Raw genomic sequence first — 20123 nt, 5'->3', positions numbered from 1 at the left:
TATTGCATAATAAAGGTAAGAAAAAAAATGGCTGGTTTGAAAGCCTGATTTTTTCTACAAAATGAAAAGAGACCTGAGCCTCAGAAGAAATATACATTTTCTTCGACAAATAGATACTAAAAACAAATATACCTGGTTTTCTTGTTTAGCTTTAGAAAACTGTTCTTGGAGATTGTTATTCTCATGAGCCAAGATATCTCTTTCCCTGGCAACTTGAGCCAGTTCATCATTTGTTTCATTCAATTGCTGATGCATTCTGGAAATGTCTTGTTCACACATAATTAGTGCTTCAGTAGACTGTCTATTCCACAAATCAAACAGTGCATAAGAAGAGACATTTTGTCAAAACAGAATAACAAATTCTCACAGGACAGAAGATGGACAGTTAGCATAAAAACATTTGAAGAAGTTTTAAACACATTTAGATTTATAGGAATAAAGACTGCAAAGATAGTGCATTGGAGTTTCTCTATTGCCAACATTTCCCTATGACAAAAAGGTTACTAAATACACATAATAGTTAAGGATTGGCTAAGTATTTCAAAAATTATGACATAAAAAACGCTTTCATCCTACCTCTAGCTGCCATGGCTTAGTCTTCTTTGCAGGTTCCTCTTCCTCTGCCCTCTTAAACTTAATGGTTCTGAGAGCTTTACTTTTAGTCCCCTGATTCTTCTACTTTATGTCTTTGCTCGACATATCCATGGCTCCCAACCCCATATAACCCTGAAATCATTATCTCTAGACCCAACCTCTTCCTTATACTCCATACTCTTATATTTAACTGGTTACGAGATATATTTACAAGGTCTCAATGGCTCTCCCAAGTCAGAGGAGAATCACCTTTTCCCATACTCTTTACATGTCCAGTATTCATCCCCAGCCAAAAACTGGCATTTTCCTAGATCATCTTCCTCACAAGCACCTTACCCTGGTCCCCCAACTCCCCAACCCCAATCTATCCTCATTCTTCAGCCTGGGAAGTCTTTCTAATGCAAAAATCTCTTCAAAATTATTCAATAATTTCTTATTTCCCAAGGGATAAAATCAAGACTCATTTAGACAAACACCAGCCTGTGTTTAGCCTTTCCTCCCTTCACATCTCCTCTCACACTTCAGGTTCCAATACTCACCTGCTTGTCATTCCAGAGACTCTTCAACATTATCTGTGATTCTTTGCTGTCCTTTCTACCTTGAATGCCTGTTCCTTTCCTTTCTTTGGCAAATACCACACCCTCTTTTATTTCCCTACACAGACTTCGGCCTTCTTCCAATATTAGGAAGTTATAACCCTATATATAACAGTAACTCCCTTGCTTCTTTCTTTACACCTAACATAGTACTTTGCCCCTAATAAATACTCAAATTCTTGTTGAACGAGTGATTTACCTTGATGCCTGTTCCATTTCCCGAATGACACTCTTCAAGCCTGAAATGGTCTTTTCCTTGAAAATTAATATGAGTATGAAATGAAAAAATTATCTTAAACTGTTATATCTGTTAAAACTGAATGAACAAAAAGAAACTTACCCCACCCCTTTTAATTTCCATTTGGGTTTAAATATTTATGTTCTATTCATCTTTTCTATACTAAAACTAAAGCCTAACATATCAATGTGAATATTTATACATACTAGATAAAAACAATAGATTATGCTCATTAAAGTAAAGGCTACACTTAGGTGTCTTCATATGAGGTCAATATATCACATATTTTGTTAAAATTTAGTGCAGTCACCCGGCAATGCAAGAACCTCATGAGCACTCTATATTTAGAGGCCAACCAATGTTTTGATTTAGGATGTCCTCTATGAGGAATAGAATTGATTCACTTCCTCTCTTCACATTATAAAACCCATGAAAGTGAATTATGTAAAACTAAATTGAGTTCTTAAGAATAATAACTTTGATGAACTATATTATTTATATTCATCAGCAACATCTTCAAACAGCTGCTAAAATGAAGTTATTTATAAAAGTATATTATTAAGTTTAGGTGGGAGTTAATAAGAAGGTAAAAGTTAGGTCTAGAGCAAAAGAATTAAATTAAATTAAAATAAAATAAGATAAAATAAACTATTGGTATTATCTTTTTTTCAAGAGTGTGGTGAGGGAGTAGATTAATGGAGTCAGTCAAGGCTGAAATGGGTGTGATTATTTTCATGCCGTCAATACCATTCCCACACCTCCTCCTTTGAAAATTCTTATTGATGTGAACTAGTTATAGATACTATTCACAGACACTTAGGTTGACATTAGCCTTAAAAAAGTAGAAAAACTGTTCTTTCACTAAATAACTAGATTTCACTTTGCCTTTGAATTTTGAAATCATTGGCAACTAAGTAAACAAGATGAAAAACTAAATCTATATTTCTGAACCAGTTCTGTTTCTGCTCATTAGAAAGGCAGTTTAGTTGCATGTGTGTGCACACATGTGTAGGTATTATCTTCCTTTATTCATGTGGTCCTCTCCAGGGTAGTTTTAGCTCCAGTTTCTCGTTCTGCTTTCTGGTAGAATGAATGCAGCAGATTACAACCTTGCAATAATGGATACTGGGATATGGTTAACATATCCATTAGCAAAGTATAGCCAATGGAGGAAAAACTCAAAGAGAAAATACTGCTTAAAATGGAATATTAACACATGCTGTTGAAATATAATTTAAAACATTTCTAAATGAATTCTGAAAAACTAACTGAACTTTCAGTGTTTCTGAAAGTCATTACTTGGTTAAGCTTAAATGTGGTTTATAGGCCTGAAAAAGACTTTCTTTTATCCACAGAAATTTATCTTGAAAGTAAGATTATCCAAGAACATTGTAAAGTATCAAGGGCAACAAAATTACTAGGTAGGATCCAATAATATATCCTATTTGTCCTATTTTTCTCTTAATATTGCCCTAATATCACATTTTCTCAAACTGCTGAACTCCATTCCATTATTATCAATTTAATATTTTTGTATAATCCAATATGTTTGTCCAACCAGACATACAGATTCAAGGTGTTACATGTTCATTCTGGACAAGATGGTCAAAAATTTACTTAGAAAAAAGAAACACACTAAAATATTACACAAATAATTCTAGCTTTTATCCCTCAAACATCTGTGAACTTGTTATTGAGTTTTCTCACTTTAACTAGTATGAAGTAGTAGAACATCTTTATTAACTATGATTGCCAATAAGATTTTTTTTAAAAAACTTCACCTTATTTATTATAGTATAAACTTTTTCATAGAAATTATTTCTGTACTATCCAGATTAGGCTGTAAAACTACTGCTTTTCACCATAGGGTATTTGTAAATTCAGCTCTGAAATATCATTGTAGAAAACGTTTCTTCTTCTGAAAGTTTAACCCTGATTTAAAACATCTTTTTCCCTTCAAAAGAGGAATGTGTTTATGTTCGTGATCTTATATAAAGTTCTTGATTTGAAATGAACTTGCAACTCAATATTCCTTGTGAAGGAAAAGATAGTGTTGGTACTATTAGCAGAATGGAAGAAATGTAAAATATATATATAGCAGAGGGAAGATATTCAGAAATATCTGAATAATTTGTTTCTAAGTGTTAGTTTTTTAAAGAAAATCATGTCTAACTATTGAAGAAGTGTTTTAAATATGAGAAACAAGACTCTACCCCTAAAAACCATAAAATTTAAAAAAGTATTAAGGTATAGCTTACAAAGTAACAAGTCAGCCTTTTAAAAAAGTAAACCAAAATTTACTATCTCATGTACTTTGATGGCTTCAGTTAGGCTCATGATTCCCAAATTTATTAACTCAAATTTTCTCTCCAAACCTAAAAAGCTAAGAGCCTATGAATATTTCAGTTACATGTCCCAAAGGCATATCGATAGTCTTCCTCTCTGAGCCTCTTTCCCACTTCATGCACAGACACTGTTCACATGGTTCCTAAGTGAGAAAACACATCTTGTCAATCTTACTTAACAGATCTGTTTCTGTCACAGGTACTGCCACTATCCTAACAGTTCTTATCATTTTACTCCTAACTAGTGTCCTTGTTACTATTCTCATTTCCCTATAATCCATCTTTTACATGGATTAGCAAGTTCAAGAATATTTCTTTTAAAATGAAGATCTAATTGTCATTTTTTTGTTTACATTATTTTATCTGATTCACTATGTTGATGATGATAATCTAAACCCTACAGTAATTATATTTTAATAATTTGTTGCTTATCTATCCCATTTCACCTTTCCTCCCTATCTGCACCCCACACTTACCTCTTTGCAATGTATTCTCCAGACATACTAAACTACCTAGAAATCCCATGAAATTCTCTTATGAAAGCCACTGGGCTTTCATTTAAGTTGCTCTGTTTGGATTCCCCTTTCTGTAAAAAGTATTCTGCCAGTCTGAATCACCACTTCTCTCACTGTACCCTTTCTTTAAATCTTTTCCTGGCTAATTCTTAGTCAATTTCAGGGAAATTCAGGCACCATCATCTCCTGGAAAGCTTTCTAGATTTCCCTCCTCACCTAATCCAACCCCCAGCTTAAATCAAGTGTGTTTCTGCCAAACTCCAACCACACATTGTACATACATCATATGGCACTTAGCACATTCTATCATAATAGCATACTTATTTATCTCTCCCCCAATTATACTATAAGCTTAGGAAGGCATGCTGCCTTCTTCTCAGTTTCTAACATAATACCTGGTACATGTCAATAAATGTTTGTTGAATGAATGGATGAATAAATGAATAAATTCATTCTCAGAGAGAGGAAAGGCCTTATTCCAAAGATGCTGCCTTTGTTTAAGATGTGTGGAAAACAGTGTTGGAATGGCCTTCAGAATCAGTTTATGAGCTAGAAAAGGGTATCACTATTTCCCTGCCTTTTTTGGCAACACCTTTTATGTTGTTTGAACAACAAAAACTGAAGGCTGGAGATATCATCCAGCTTTATTTACCAGTTCCGTATCACCTAGTCTCAATGACTAAGGATGATATAAAAATGTCCATTTAGCTCTGAATACAATTACAAAGACGATTTTAACAGAATAAACATATTGCCTCCCAATATGGCTACCCGAAAATGTAAGTTCGAGCGGCTTTCAAAAAGAAATCAGCCTCACTGTTATCTTATCATGCTTCACTTTTTTTTTTCATGCTCCACATTTTGATATTTGAATTAGTTATTGTTAGTTTATGTTAATCATAAATTGATGAAAGAACACATACTTCTTAAGACTATCCTGAGATATTTCAAAATCATATTTTAAAGTTTCAGCTCTCTAGAATAAATCTGAGAGAATCCTATTATTTTATTCAATGCAAGTGCAAACATTTTTTTAAACAACAGTTCTTAGAACATACTTTCATTGCCAAACTCTCTCCAAGGGATGCAATATTCTCAGATTTTTTATCCAAGCATGCTTGCAGGCATTCCTTTGCTTTAGCCATATCACTGAGGGTTGTACCAAGAATGCCGATTTCTTCTCGATGGGCAATACTTTGCCTTGTAAAATTATCTAAGTATGTAATCATAAAGGCATTTTAAATCAAGATAATTTTTTTCCAGTTCAAGCAGATTGAAATACTTTTCAAACTAAGTTGTCCTATATTATATTCAGTGACTAAAAGTGAGTACTGTATCCCAAATAAAAATATGGCTTTTGTTGTTAGTGACTGAAAATTAGGGTGAATCATGAAATTCTAAATAACTCATAAATGTAAAAGCACAATTAACACATTTGAATAAGAATAGCAAAGGAAAGCTCTACATTACAAGTTCTCAAAGTAGGTTTACATTTGCTGCGGGGAGGAGAATGTAGGCGGATGAACTTGGAGGGAATACTAAAACAACCATTCTCCCCCCCTAACTTTCCCTTGCTCTAGACTAGAATTACTGTTATATATAAGTTGGTGACTAATAGGTCTTAACAAAATATTCAATTAAGTCATCTTCAGAGTGAAATATCTCCTAATATTCAAAATTTATTTTTAACTTTCTGAATTTTTTCTAAAAATTCCTAGAAAAAAATTATCCCAGGACATCTGATTTGATTTGTAAAAACACTGGCAAGCCAATGTCAATGCTAAAGGCCTAAATGATACGTATACATATAATAGTAGTTTTCAAAGTGTGGTTTCTCAACCAGCACCATCAACATCATTTGGGAACCCCAGCCCTACTGAATTAGAAATTCTGAGTGGATAAAGCAATTATGTTTTAACAAGCACCCCTCCCACGTGATTCTAATACACCACAAAGCTTGACAACCTCTTGAGAAAACTGGTAAAGATACAAAAGCCTTGGCTATATCCTATCCCAAGGAGCCTGGCTGCATTGATGTTTATTAGCTCTCCAGGTGACTGACGCACCCTGAAGTTTGAGAACCACTGGTAGATCTCTAGGTAATCCCTGCCAACAGCCATCCAGTGCAGCACTAAGAGAAGCAATGTCATATGCCAAGAGGATAATCTCTATAGTACTTGAGAACACATCAATTCCCTTTTCTGGGAAATACTAGCTTTCAGGCAAACCACATGTTTTGGGTGTTCTGATATCTGAGTTCATTCCCATTAGCATAAAATAAATAATAAATGAAAGCTCTGAAACAGCTCCAATAGTTCTTAGATTTAAAAGAAATCCTGAACCTCAAGCTACCTACCATCCATTTTTCTGCTACTCTTAGTAGGCAAACTTCTTAAGAGATTTCTATTCTCTCCTGTCTCTACTTCCTCACTTCCCAGTCATTCCTTAACTTATTCCATCTTCCACATCCAACACTCAATCCAAACTTTGTCAGTGTTACCAAAATCTCCAATGTGCCAAATCCAATCAACATTTTTCCATCTTATTTTTGCTTCTCGAATGTCTCTGACAATTGATGCTACTCCCCTCCTTTTTAAAACATTTTGCTGTCTTGCCTCCCAAAATAATGTATATGGGTTTTCTTCCTACTTCTTCAGCTTCCTCTTACTCAGTCCTGGATCCTCTTCTCATTATTTATATTTTCTCTACATGACTTAATGGTTTTAAAATATCATTTATATGCTGTGTTCCAAATGTATATCTTTAGCTTAGGTTTCTCTTCAGAGATAAAAACTTATCTATTTAATGGTTTACTTTACATTTTTACTTAAGACTTAAAATATCTAAAAATGAGTTTTTCAATATTCCCCTTTTATATATATATATATATTTTAATATTTTCTATCTCAATGAAAAGCATGTCTACCCACCTAATTATTTATGACAGACAGTTTTGAACTACATAATAGTGAATGTTAAAAATATTTCTTCTGTTTTAAAATGGGCTCTTTTAGAGTCCTAACCAAAATTTTACTTTACAGTTATAAAAAGATTAAATTATGGCGATACTTTCATAGAGGTCACTGGTAAGGAATATAAACAGGAGACTTTGTAAAAATAATTTTCTCTATAAACCCAAGTAATCTCATAGATATAGTCAAATACATGTACACTTTCCACCAAAAGTAATATATGTGTACCAAGTTTCATTATAATAGCCATGAAAAAGCCACAATATCATACAAAAACTTATAAATTTAAAAGCGGTGAACATAAATTATAAAGTTTTGCTGCTTTGTTTTGATATATTTTCACTGAAAAATATTAAGCCATGTCTCAGTATTTATGGTCCTAAATCTAAGTTAAAAAGTTTACTATCAATGAAAAACATATTTTTCCATGATTGACTCATAAACTTTTAATCTAAGAACCTACCTCCAAGTTTATCTATATTATAATTGAAGAAAACAAAATATTTTTCTACCAGACTTTAAAAAAAGTAACATCAGGAAAAAAATAACTCACCAATTTTTTCATCCAAGCATACAATTTTCTCTTGAGTAAGCTGTAGCTCATATTTTTTCTTAGCAAGGTGTCGCTGGGTATCAGAAAGATTTTTTCCTGTATGTTCATATAACACTCTGTAAACATTTTAATAATAAAACCGATTCTGAAATTTTTATGTTTCATCGACCTTAGTGTATTCAAATCTAAAAACCTTTAAGAACACTAATAAACACTTTTTCTTTTTAGTATTTTCATAGAATCACATTATAGGAAGTTTAGAGAAGAAAGGGGGAAAAGGGATCCTCAATCCACTACTCCAACATAAGCTATTATTATTATTTTGGTGTTCACTATTTTTTTTTGTATTTTTCATATTCAGTGTTATGCATATTTTAAAGTTACCGTACTATAAATTCAAAATTAAATCCTGATTTTTTTCACCTACCCGTAATCTTTAATAATTTTCAGTCTATAATACAGCCCTCTAAATCATCATTTTCTAACTGAAAAATATATGAGTAAGAGTTATTTACTTCATTAGTCACTTATTATTAGAAATTTAGGTTCATTTCAGTTTTTCACTACTATAATAATTCTGTAATAAACAGCATTTCATTCATTCTACATTTATTAAATGTCCAGTATGTACCAGGTACCAGGTGTTAAGGAACCTATAGTAGATGGCCCTGCCATCATAGAGTTCACAGTCAATAAACAAGTAAACAGAATATAATTTCTAGCATTATGGAAACTAGATTATCTGGAAGTCCTCTAATAAAAAGAAGCATCCTAAAATATAAAGAAGCATCCTTTTAAATGTATAACAAAACTTGTAATAATTTGTAAGGGATGTACCATGAACTGAGGTTATGTTAGATATGACTGAAGTTTGCTTGTCTCAGTAGTCCAGGGTCTTGTGTCTTAACTCGGAAACAAAAGATGAGGCCATAGAGATGTCTGCAATGCAAGTATTAGGACTAAGAACCCCACATAAAGCATTGAGGACTATAACGTAAGTGAAAAGGTCAGACTGGACAAAATCAGTTTATCCACTACCCATTGCTAGGCTCAAGGTAATAGTAACGACCAGACAAATCAAAATGGAATTCTAAAAGAAATGTTCAAGTAACCCCAGAAAGGCAAATATCAGAAAACAAAGACAGGAAAAAAAAGGGGAGAAAGAAAAAAAAAATAACATACAACTCTACCATACCAATAATTACATTAAATGCATAAGGTACACCTTATTTGTAATAGCCAAAAACTAGAAACAATCAAGAGATATCTTTGTGTTGATGAAATAGTTTGTATCTTGAATGTAGCAGTGGTTATGTGAACCTGTACATGTGATAAATAGCATAAAACTATACATATAAGTTGTAACATTGTCATGACCATACCCCACGTGATTTAGGCTTTTTCTATGTTATGTTATAGAGGTTTTATTTTGCTATTTTTAAATTTTTCTTTCTTTTTTTACTTTTAAAGATTTTTATTTATTTATTTTTAGAGAGAGGGAAAGGGAGGGAGAAAGGGAGAGAAGAACCAATGTGTGGTTGCCTCTCCTACACCCCTAACTGGAGACCTGGCCTGCAACCCAGGCATGTGCCCTGACTGGGAATCAAACCAGCGACTCTTCGGTTTGCAGGTCGGTGCTCAATCCACTGAGCCATACCAGCCAGGGTTATTTTATTTTTATTTTTAATTACACTTTATTGATCATGTTGTTACAGTCATGCCAATTTTTCCCTCTTTGTTCCCCTCCACCCAGCACCATCCTCTCCCTCAGGCAATCCCCACATTATTTTCATGTCCATGGGTCATGCATTAGTTCTTTGGCTACTCCATTTCCTATACAGTACTTTACATCCCCATGGCTATTCTGTAACTACCTCTTTGTAGTTATTAATCCCCTCACCTCTTCACCCACTTGCCCCACACTCCCCCCTCCCATCTAGCAACCATCAAAATGCTCTTCATATCCATTATTCCATCTCTGTTTTTCTTGTTTGCTTGGTTTGATTTTTAGATTCAATTGTTGATAGATATGTACTCATTGCCATTTTATTTTTCATAGTTTTGATTTTCGTTTTCAAATGTAAGTCCCTTTAACTTTCATATACTAATGGTTTGGTGATGATAAATTTCTTCAGTTTTTTTCTTGTCTCAGAAGATTTATCAGCCCTTTGATTCTATATAATATCTTTGCTAGGTAGAGCAATCTTAACTATAGGTCTCTGTTTTTCATGGCTTTGAATATTTCTTGCCAGTCCCTTCTAGCCTGCAAAGTATCTTTTGAGAAATCAACTGACAGTCTTATGGGAACGCCCCTATATAAAACTAACTGCTTTTCTCTTCCTGCTGTTAAGATTCACTCTTTAAATTTAAACTTCGGCGTTTTAATTATGGAATGGGCCTTTTGCATCCATCTTGTTTGGGACTTATAGTGCTTCTTGGACTTGCATTTCTATTTCCTTCAACAAATAAGGGAATTTTCCTTTCATTGTTTTTTCAAATAAGTTTTCAACTTCTTGCTCTTCCTCTTCTCCTTCTAGCAACACTATGATTAGAATGTTGGAATGCTTGAAGTTGTCCCAGAGGCTGCTTACACTACCATGATTTTTTTAGATTATTTTTTCTTCTTGTTCTGATTGCTTGCTTTTTGCTTCCTTATGTTCCAATAATTGATTTGATTCTCAGCTTCATGAAATCTACTGTTGTATCCCTGTAAATTGTCCTGTTTTCAATTAGTGAACCCTTTGTTTCTGACTGGATCTTTTTTATGTTGTTGAGGTCCTCAATAAGTTCACCGAGCATCCTTATAACTAATATTTTGAACTCTGCATCTGAAAGATGGCTTGTCTTCAATTTTTTTTTATATCTTTTTCTCAAGTTTTGATCTGTTCTTTCATTTGGGCCACATTTCTTTGTATCCTCATATCGGCAGCATCCCTGTGTTTGTTTCTCTGTATTAGAGTTGCTATGACTCCCTGTCTTGGTAGCATGGTCAAATGTAGTAGGTGTCCTGTAGGGTCCAGTGCCACAGCCTTCCTTATCACCCAAGCTGGGTACTCAAGGTGCACCCTTTGTGTGGGCTGAGTATATCCCCCTCTAATAGTTGCACCCTGATTGCTGTTGGCAGGTCCATGGGAGGGATTTACCCAGGCCAGTCAGCTGGAAGGACTGGCTATGACCACTGACCACCAACCCCCAACCTCCGTAGAGTATCAGCTCTGCAGGGGCAGGGTTGTAGAGCCCAGATGTGGTCTGTAGCTGTCTACAGGATGCACAGACTCTGGGGTTTCCTGGGTGGTGCAGGCGAAGTTCAGCTCCCACTTGTGTTCTGACCCATGACACCATACGTGAGCTATAAAACAATCTGAAGTGGCTACTACTTGTGCTGAGCTAGGAGATTCTCAGGAAACACCAAGCTGTAAATCTAGGCTGGCTGCTGCTAGTGGGGGACTAGGGACATTTAGAAAGAGGTATGGGGCTGAGGGCTCACTGAGGCCAACTGTTGTTTATTTGATTAGGATTTAGGAAGTTGTGAATCATGAGCCAAGACCAGCCATTCATATGGAAAAGTCACAGTTAATAGTTTGGTGGGCCCATAAGTTGGGTGGGATGGAGACACAGGGGATCTTAGGGAAGGGCAAACAGTGTTAGCTAGGTTGACGGAGCCTCAGATATGGCACTCACCTGCTGGCTCTGTGGGGAAGGTCTCAGAAAAGGGACAATTGCCTACTTCTGGTCAAGATGGGGGCATAGGTAGACACACTTCACTTCTTCATACAACCATGGAATGAATTACAACCAAATCCCCAAAACAAATAACTAGAACCAAAAGAAAATCGAGCCATATGGAAGTTCAACAACCAAGGATTTAAAGAAGCCATATTCATCCAGACGGGTAGGAAGGGCAGGGTCGTGGAGATGGGGCAGAGAGGTGGTGTGGCTCAGACAAGCAGCAGCAATGGCAGAATAGACCGTTGCACATTCACATGTGGTGGACAAAAATTAGGAGGGATACCCTGGGAGCAACCAATCCCAGACCAAGGCCAGACCACATAGCCCACAGTTCCAGCACCAGGAAGATAAACCCCCATTATCTCTGGCTGTAAAACCCAGTGGGTGTTGGGGCGGCAGAATAAACTGCTGGAATCTCACTGCTTAAAGGGCCCATATGGCCTGAGAATGTATGCAAATCCAGGACACCAACTGGAAGGGCCCCAATTTCATATGGGAAGTGGGTGAAGTGACTGGAAATGGGGCAAGTGTTGGGCAAATTGCCAGAAGACAGGCAGCAACACTGTCCCCTCTCCTAGCCCCCCACCACAAACAGAGCCACAAAGCAGTGAAGTGGGTGGCCCTGCCTTGCAATTACCTTAGGCTTCCGCTCCACACACAATTTATAGGTGCTTTTTCTACATAGGCCACAATACTAAGACAGGGTGCTTGGTGGTGGCAAATGTAGCTCAGGCCCAGAGTGGAAAACCACTGGGAGCATGGTGGTACGCAGGACCCACTCCACACACCGGTTTGCCTGTGGGGGACCAAGCTTGCTTTCTGCAAAAAGACCCCCTTATCCTGGGCTGAGAACAACAGATGTTCAGCGTGTAACCTTGAACCAGTCTCTTAGAGCCTATTCTGGGCCAATTTCTAAGAACAGGATATGGCTAGACAAGTTATCCTTATAATCCATGCATGTGTAACATTCTTTTCTCTAACATGTAAAAGTAATAATCATATAAGGCAACGATTGGCACTATGATTCACAATTTTCGTGGATGTAATCCACCTAAGAAATCAATAAAAGCCTGTTAAGGCAGGGGCAAACTGCGCTTTCTCCTCTAGAAAGTGGCCAGTTCTGTCCCCTCTTCTCCACAGGATTCTTGCAGTCACTGTGCATTTATTCCCTCATCCACAATGCCACGGACTCTGCTGGTCATAGGTCTGCGACAGTGAACCTATCAGATGTAGAGTTCAAAACACGAGGGATAAGGATGTTCAGAGAACTCATACAGCATGGCAAAAAAATCAAGGAAGAAATGAAACTTACACAAAGTGAAATTAAAAAAAAAATACACAGGAATCAACAGTAAAGGGAAGGAAACCAGGATTCAAATCAATGGGACAAAAGGAAGAAATAAACATTCAACCAGAGCACAAAAAAGAAACAAGAATGCAAAAAAAAAAAAAAAAAAAAAAAAAGATGAGAAGAGGTTTAGGAACCTTGGGTACAACTTTAAATGGACCAATATCCAAATCGTAAGCATGCCACAAGAAGAAGAGGGAGAGCAAGAAATTGAAAACTTACGTGAAAAAATAATGAAAGAAAACTTCCCTATATGGTGAAGAAAATAAATATACAACTCTAGGAAGCACAAAGAGTCCCAAACAAGTTGAGACCACACCAAGACTCATAATAATTAAAATGCCAAAGGTTAAAGATAAAGAGAAAATCTTAAAAGCAGTAAGAGAAAAGAGTTACCAACAAAGAAGTTTGCATAAAACTCTCAGCTATTTCTCAGAAGAAACGTTGGAGGAAAAAAGGGACCAGCAAGAAGTATTCAAAGTAGTGAAATGCAAGGACCTACAATCTAGTTTATTCTATCCAGGAAAGCTACCATTTAGAATGGAAGGGCAGATAAACTGCTTCCCAGACAAGGTAAAGCTAAAGGAATTCATTATCATCAAGCCATTATTAAAGGAAATGTTACAGGAAACTATTTTTTTAAAGGAAGAAAAACAAAAATATGAACATTAAAATGACAACAAACTCACAGCTATGAAAACTAAATATAAAAAAACAAACTAAGCCAACAACCAGAAAAGTAACAAAATCACGGGTACTGAGATCATTTGAAAGGTTATCAGCTGGGAGGCGGAAGGGAGACAATGAAAGAAATAGTGCAGGGATTAAGAAGTATAATTGGTAGGAACAAAATAAACAGGAGGATGTTAAAAATAGTATAGGAAATGTCGTCGGCAGCCGTCCGTCTCGAGAGACGATGGTGTAGCTTCTCAAGAGTCTATCTGCACCGCCGAGAATGGCTGTGCAGTCCGACTCGGGAGTGGCAATCCCTGCCACACTTGTTACAGGTGAAGGCAGATGGCCGTTGTTGCTGCTGTTGACGCTGCTTCCGCCTCGATCTTTTCTGGGCCACCTCCTCATTGCGCGCAGCCTCTGCGCGTGCCGTACCTTGCCTGACCGCGAGCCTCCAGGCTAGGCGGTCGTCTGCTTGAACTTCCCATGTGTTGAGATTGATGGAGCATTGTGTCATGTCCTTTTTGCAGATGTCTTTGAACCGCAGTTTTGGGCACCCTGTCATCCTCTTGCCTTCTGCTAGCTCGCCGTAGAGGAGGTCTTTGGGGATACGGCCTGCATCCATTCTTTTGACATGGCCGAGCCACCTGAGGTGTCTCTCGCTAAGAACTGCATGCAAACTGCTCATATTGGCTCGCTTCAGCACCTCGGTGTTGGGAACCTTATCCTGCCAGGTGACATGCAGGACATGTCGCAGGCACCTCATGTGGAAGCTGTTGAGTTTCCTTTCGTGCCTTGCGTAGGTGGTCCACGTCTCACTGCCATAGAGGAGAGTGCTGAGTACGCAGGCTTGGTAGATGCGCAGTCTGGTTTTCTCAGTGAGGCTGGAATTGTTCCACGCTCGCCGGTTCAGTCTGGCCATAACTGTGGCTGCCCTGGCGATTCTCCGGTTGACCTCCAAGTCGACTGACAGAGAGCTCGAGATGGTGGACCCGAGGTAAGTGAAGTCGTTGACAACCTCCAGGGTGTATCCGTCGATGGTGATGCATGGGGGAGTCCCCGTGCCTTGAGCCATAACATTCGTCTTCGTCAGGCTGATGGCTAGTCCGAACTCCTTGCATGCGTGGGAAAGGCAAGTGACTAGCTGCTGGAGTCCCTCTTTGGAGTGTGATGTCAAAGCTGCGTCGTCGGCGAAGAGCATCTCACGGATGAGCACCTCTTTGACTTTGGTCTTGGCTCGTAGACGGGCCAGGTTGTAGAGCTTGCCATCGGATCTGGTGTGAATGAAGACACCCTCGCTGCAGTCCTTAAAGGCGTATTGGAGGAGCATGGAGAAGAAGATTCTGAACAGCGTAGGCGCGAGGACGCAGCCCTGCTTTACTCCGCTGCTGACTGGGAAGGCCTCAGAGGTTGCGCCGTTGTAGGACACCGTGCTGTGCATGTTGTCGTGAAAGGACATGACCACAGCAAGCAGATGTGGTGGACAGCCAATCTTCCGTAGCAAGCTGAAGAGACCGCTTCGACTGACCAGATCAAACGCCTTCGTAAGGTCGATAAAGGCGAGGTAGAGTGGTTTATGCTGCTCGTGACACTTCTCCTGCAGCTGGCGTAGGGAGAAGATCATGTCCACTGTTGATCGGCCAGCTCTGAAGCCACACTGGGACTCTGGGTAGACGCGGGAAGCAAGGGTCTGCAGGCGGGCAAGAGCGACCCGGGCGAATACTTTGCCGACGACGCTGAGGAGAGAGATGCCCCGGTAGTTGTTGCAGTCGCTGCGGTCTCCTTTGTTCTTGTACATGGTGATAATGTTGGCGTCTCTCATATCCTGGGGGATGTAACCCTCCTTCCAGCAGAGACAGAGTAGATGGTGGAGCGGCTGTAGCAGGACTGGTTTCCCGCTCTTTAGGATTTCTGGAGGGATTCCGTCGCTTCCTGGTGCTTTCCCGCAAGCGAGGCGGTCGATGGCTTTGCCGAGCTCTGCCGCAGTAGGTGGGGTGTCTAGCTCCTCCATGACTGGTAGGTCTGGGATGGCGTTAAGAGCAGTGTCTGTTACGGTGTTCTTCGTTGCGTACAGCTCGAGGTAGTGCTCGGTCCACCGCCGCATTTGCTGTTCCTGGTCAGTGATGACCTCACCTGTCTTGGACTTAAGGGGGGCGATCTTGGAGGGGATTGAGCCTGTTGCCTTCTTGATACCCTCATACATTCCTCGTGCGTTGCCTATATCGGCGGCTTCCTGAATGCTTCTGCACAGGTTTAGCCAATAGGTGTTGGCACAGTGGCGGGCGGTCTTCTGGACTTTGTTCCTGGCAGCCCGTAGAGCTTGAAGTGTACTGGGAGTGGGCGTGACCTTGTAAGCCAGTAGGGCCTTCCTCTTAGCCTCGATCACGGGTTCCATTTCTTCCCAGTGAGCCTCGTACCAGTCAGCGTTCTTCTGCTCTTTCTTCCCGTAAGCAATAATGGCGGAGTTGTACATGGCGTCGTGGAGACGTGGCCAATTGGATTCGATAATGTCATCTGCCGCCATTCCCTCGCCGAGTGCATCTTCCATCCTGTTGATGAATTGCTGGGTCTTAACTGGGTTGCTGGCACAACTGGTGTTGATGCGTGGGCGACCCTTCATCTTGGAGTGGTGCAACCTCTTCGGCATTATGCGCACCTTGCTTACCACGAGGGCATGGTCCATGTCGCAGTCTGCACTGTGGTAGCTGCGGGTGAGGAGGGTGCTGCCAATATCCATTCTTCTGGTGATGACGAGGTCAAGCTGGTGCCAATGGCGGGAGCGGGGGTGCCTCCATGACACCTGGTGGATCTCTTTGCACTTGAAGAATGTGTTTGTCACGCACAGGCCGTGGTGACACGAAAGCTCAAGCAGTCGCTGACCATTCTCATTGATCTTTCCTCTCCCAAAGTTTCCGAGGCAGGTGGGCCAGGCCATGTGGTCGGCTCCTACTCTTGCGTTGAAGTCTCCAAGGAGATAGAGAGCGTTACTTCTGGGGATCTTGGATAACGCTTCGTCCAGTGCATGGTAGAACTGTTCTTTCTCTTCGGTGGTGGCGCAGAGGGTTGGGGCGTATGCGCTAAGAATGCTGACTGGGCCGAAAGTTGTTGACAATCGGAGGGTAAGTAATCTCTCTGTGCCTCCTGTGGGTGGCTCTATGGAGTTAACAAGCGTGTTCTTCACAGCGAACCCAACACCGTGCTGTCTTGGTTGGTCCCGAGACTTCCCTTGCCAGTAGAAGGTGTAGTTGGTTTCTCTGATAGTTCCGTTGTCGGCCAACCGGGTCTCCTGTAGAGCCGCAATGTCGATGTTTAGTCGTGCCAGTTCCCTATCGATGACAGCGGTTTTCCTGGCACCATTGATCCACGGAAGGTCTGCAGTAAGTTCGGGGCACATGGTCCTGATGTTCCAGCTAGCAAGGCGAAGAGCCGGAGGCTTCTTTCTTGTTGTTTGCTTGGAATTAACTGGTGCGGGTGTTTTGTGGCCCACTTTTCGAGAGGCGCCTCTCTGATCCCCACGCACCCAGTGGGGCAGGCGAGCCATGGCGAGACGGTAGCTGTCCACTGAGGTGCGATGACCTCTCCCACCGTCAGAGGAGACCCCTGGCGCTCGTTTCCTTCGCCAATCGGATGAGCTTATAACCGGTATCTGTCTCCTCCCGTGTTGAGTCGACATCTTGCGATGACGCTGGAGTGTCCTCTTCAGTGAAACTGAAGCTACAGAGCCTGGGCAGGGTGATATGGAGGGTCTGCTGTTGCCCATGCAGCAGACCCCCCTCTCTTCGCAGCTGAAGGGTCCAAGGGAAAGACAAAGTCAATACAGCTTGGCTTCAGGTGCGCCGCAGGAGTTGCCGGTGTTGACTACAATGTCAAACCGCCTTAGGGACTCCGGCTCCGGATTTTCTGTCGGGGTTTACTCCCTTAGCCTTTCCCCTGAAGAGGTATGCCGCAAGGCAGCGGAGGTTTTTTGGAGTCAGAGTTTTCCTTCTCTGATATATATTAACTATATCTTAATAAACAATACAGTTAGAACCAAAAAAAGAGAAGAAAAACCTGAGTCGCATATTTCAAAAAACAATAAAAAAGAGAAAGGATTCTCGGATGTCGCTGTGCATTGATGAGGCGAGGACGTTTTTGGTTCGTAGTCAGGGGCCTTGGCCGGCCAGCGTCACGCACGCACGGCACGACTGCGGAGCGGGAGAAGGGCGCTCAGAGGCGGAGACGCCACAGACAGTACAGGGCGAGCGTGGGCGAGTCCTCTTGCGTGCGTCCCTCCGGGGGTGCCCCTTGCTGCCCCTCAGTGTCCAGGCGCTCAGTGCCGCCCTCCCGCCTCATCGCCACCATCACTGATGTGCTCACAAGGCTGAACCCCTTGCTTTGCTATTCCGGGCTGGCCTGTGACCAGACACAGGACAAGGCCGCCAGGAAATGGGGACGCGGGGATGGATGCCGGGAAGTGGAGCGTCCGCTGGGCTGAGCTTCTTTTACATGCACTCCTGGGGCCCGCCCCGTGTCTGGGTCTGAGGCTGGCCCCCCTCTGAAGTCCTCAAGTGCTCCGTACCCGGAGGGGAGCGGAGCCGCAGCCGCCGCTGGTTCGTGAGCAGGGCGGGCCTGGGGCCAAAGGCAGAGCCAGAGAGGCCAAAGCGCAGGGTGGGTCGGAGCAGACCCCGGGCCCGGGGCTCGCCTTGCACCCGCCCTGCCTCCCCTGTCCGTTTCGCTGGTGGGGTGATAACCTTTTTAATCCAGACAGGCAGGATGGGTGGAGCTGCTGTGGAGAGGACGTGGTGTGGAGGCAGCAGTGGCGGCAGTGGCAGGACAGTGGCTGTTGCCAGTGGGATAAAGCGCAGTCATACATTTTAAAAGTAGAGAGAGACACCTGGGAAGCAATCCCAGCACCAGACCGGACCACGCAGCGCACGGTCCCAGCCCCAGGGAAAATCAAGCCTCATTGCTTCTGACTGTGCAGACCAGTGAGGGTTGGAGCGGAGGAAGAAATGTAGAAGCCAAAGAATTTATATGCACAACCCATGGACATGAACTAAGGGGGGAGGGATTGCTGGAGGGAAAGGGGGTACCAGGCAGAAGGGGGCAGAAATAAAAAAAATTGGACAACTGTAACAGCATAATCAATAAAATATACTTAAAAAAACTAAAGGCAAAATAGGGAGTTTTTCAGAAGGGAAAAAAAAAGTCTAAAAGAATACATCTTCACCAAACTAGCATTGCAAGAAATGCTAAAGGGACTTCTTTAAAAAGATGAAGACTTCTGGCCAAGACGGAGGCATAGATAGTCATGCTGCATCTCCCTCCACAACTAAAAAAAAATACAGCTACCTCAAAACTAGAAACAACCAGAAGTTCCAGAAAATCAAAGTGCATAGAAGTCCAACAAACAAAGATATAAAGAAGAAATACTCATCCAGACAGGTAGGAGCGGCGGAGCCGGGGCAGAGAGGACACCGTGTGGTGGTGGCAACAGCAGCAACAGCAGCAGGCTGACGGAAAGCACAGTTTCACGTTTAAAAAGTCAGGAGAGACACCTGCGGAGCATTCCCAGCTTCTCACCAGACCGCGCAGCTCACTGTCCCAGTTCTGGGGAAAATCAAGTCTCATTGCTTTTGACTGTGGAAACCAGTGGGGGTTGGGATGGAGGCAGAAACTGCCAGTCTCTCAGCAGAGTCAGCTTGTTTAAAGGGCCCCCATAGTCCTAGAACATCCGCAGACCCACCCACTCTGGGAACGACGGCCAGGGCAGCAGCTAGAGGGGCGCCAGTCCGGTGTAGAAGTGGGAGAAGTGCCTGGAAAAGAGGCGAGTGCTGGGCAAGCGGCATTGTTCCTTCTCAGACCCCTCCCCCAAGTACAGCGCCACAACGTGGTGAAACAGGTCGCCTGTTACTGACGAATATCTAAGGCTCCGTTCCTTGCAACATAGTAGGAGCGACAGCTCTCCCTGGGACATGGAAGCAAACAAACATAGGAGACTTCTGGCCAAGATGGAGGCCTAGACTGACACTTTCCATCTCCTTTCACAACTAAGGAATACAACTATCACAAAACCAGAAATAACCAGAAGTTCCAGAAAATAAATGGAAGTCCAGCGTATAAAGTTATAAAGAAGTGGTGCTCATCCGGACAGGTAGGAGGGGCCAAGCTGGGGTGGAGAGGTCAAGCTGTGTTGGCAGCGGCAGCAGCAACAGCAACGGAGGCAGGACAGTGGTAAGCACAGACACCCATATTTAGGGGGAGGTGAGAAGTGCCTGGGGAACACCCTCAGCTGCAGACCAGATCCTTCAGCTTGCGATTCCAATGCTGGAAAAGGCAGGCCTCCATAGCTTTGGATGGAGGAGGAGGCTCTCAGTCTCTCAGTGGAGAGCGAATGGCAGGAATCCATCTTGGACCCCCACCCCCACAGAAAATGCCACAGCGTGGTGAGATGGGCCTCCCAGTAGTGACAAGTGCACAGGCTCCGTCCCCTATAGCATAGGAGGTGTGACAACCCTCCCAGAAAGAAAGTAAACACAAAATGGTCAGGATGGCACAGATCATGATAGAGATCCCGGTGAC

General features: G+C 41.7%; 1 protein-coding gene across 1 annotated transcript in view; it reads right to left on the bottom strand.

Moving 5' to 3' along the window:
* LOC150006216 (testis-specific gene 10 protein-like) overlaps nucleotides 1–20123 on the bottom strand; it is a 106547-nt gene that overhangs the window by 60424 nt on the left and 26000 nt on the right. The window contains exons 6-9 of the mRNA XM_090281514.1: nucleotides 7814–7929; nucleotides 5347–5501; nucleotides 1390–1445; nucleotides 133–301 (exon numbers count right to left, since the gene is read on the bottom strand). Coding sequence (XP_090137640.1) covers nucleotides 133–301; nucleotides 1390–1445; nucleotides 5347–5501; nucleotides 7814–7929 — 496 coding nt within the window. The remainder of the gene's footprint in view (nucleotides 1–132; nucleotides 302–1389; nucleotides 1446–5346; nucleotides 5502–7813; nucleotides 7930–20123) is intronic.

The sequence above is a fragment of the Furipterus horrens genome, unplaced genomic scaffold, assembly GCF_987537825.1.
Source record: "Furipterus horrens unplaced genomic scaffold, mFurHor1.1.pri manual_scaffold_6, whole genome shotgun sequence".
In the NCBI taxonomy this organism is placed as follows: domain Eukaryota; kingdom Metazoa; phylum Chordata; class Mammalia; order Chiroptera; family Furipteridae; genus Furipterus; species Furipterus horrens.
The sequence above is the reverse complement of the archived record's forward strand: the minus strand, read 5'-3'. Positions and strand labels throughout refer to the sequence as shown.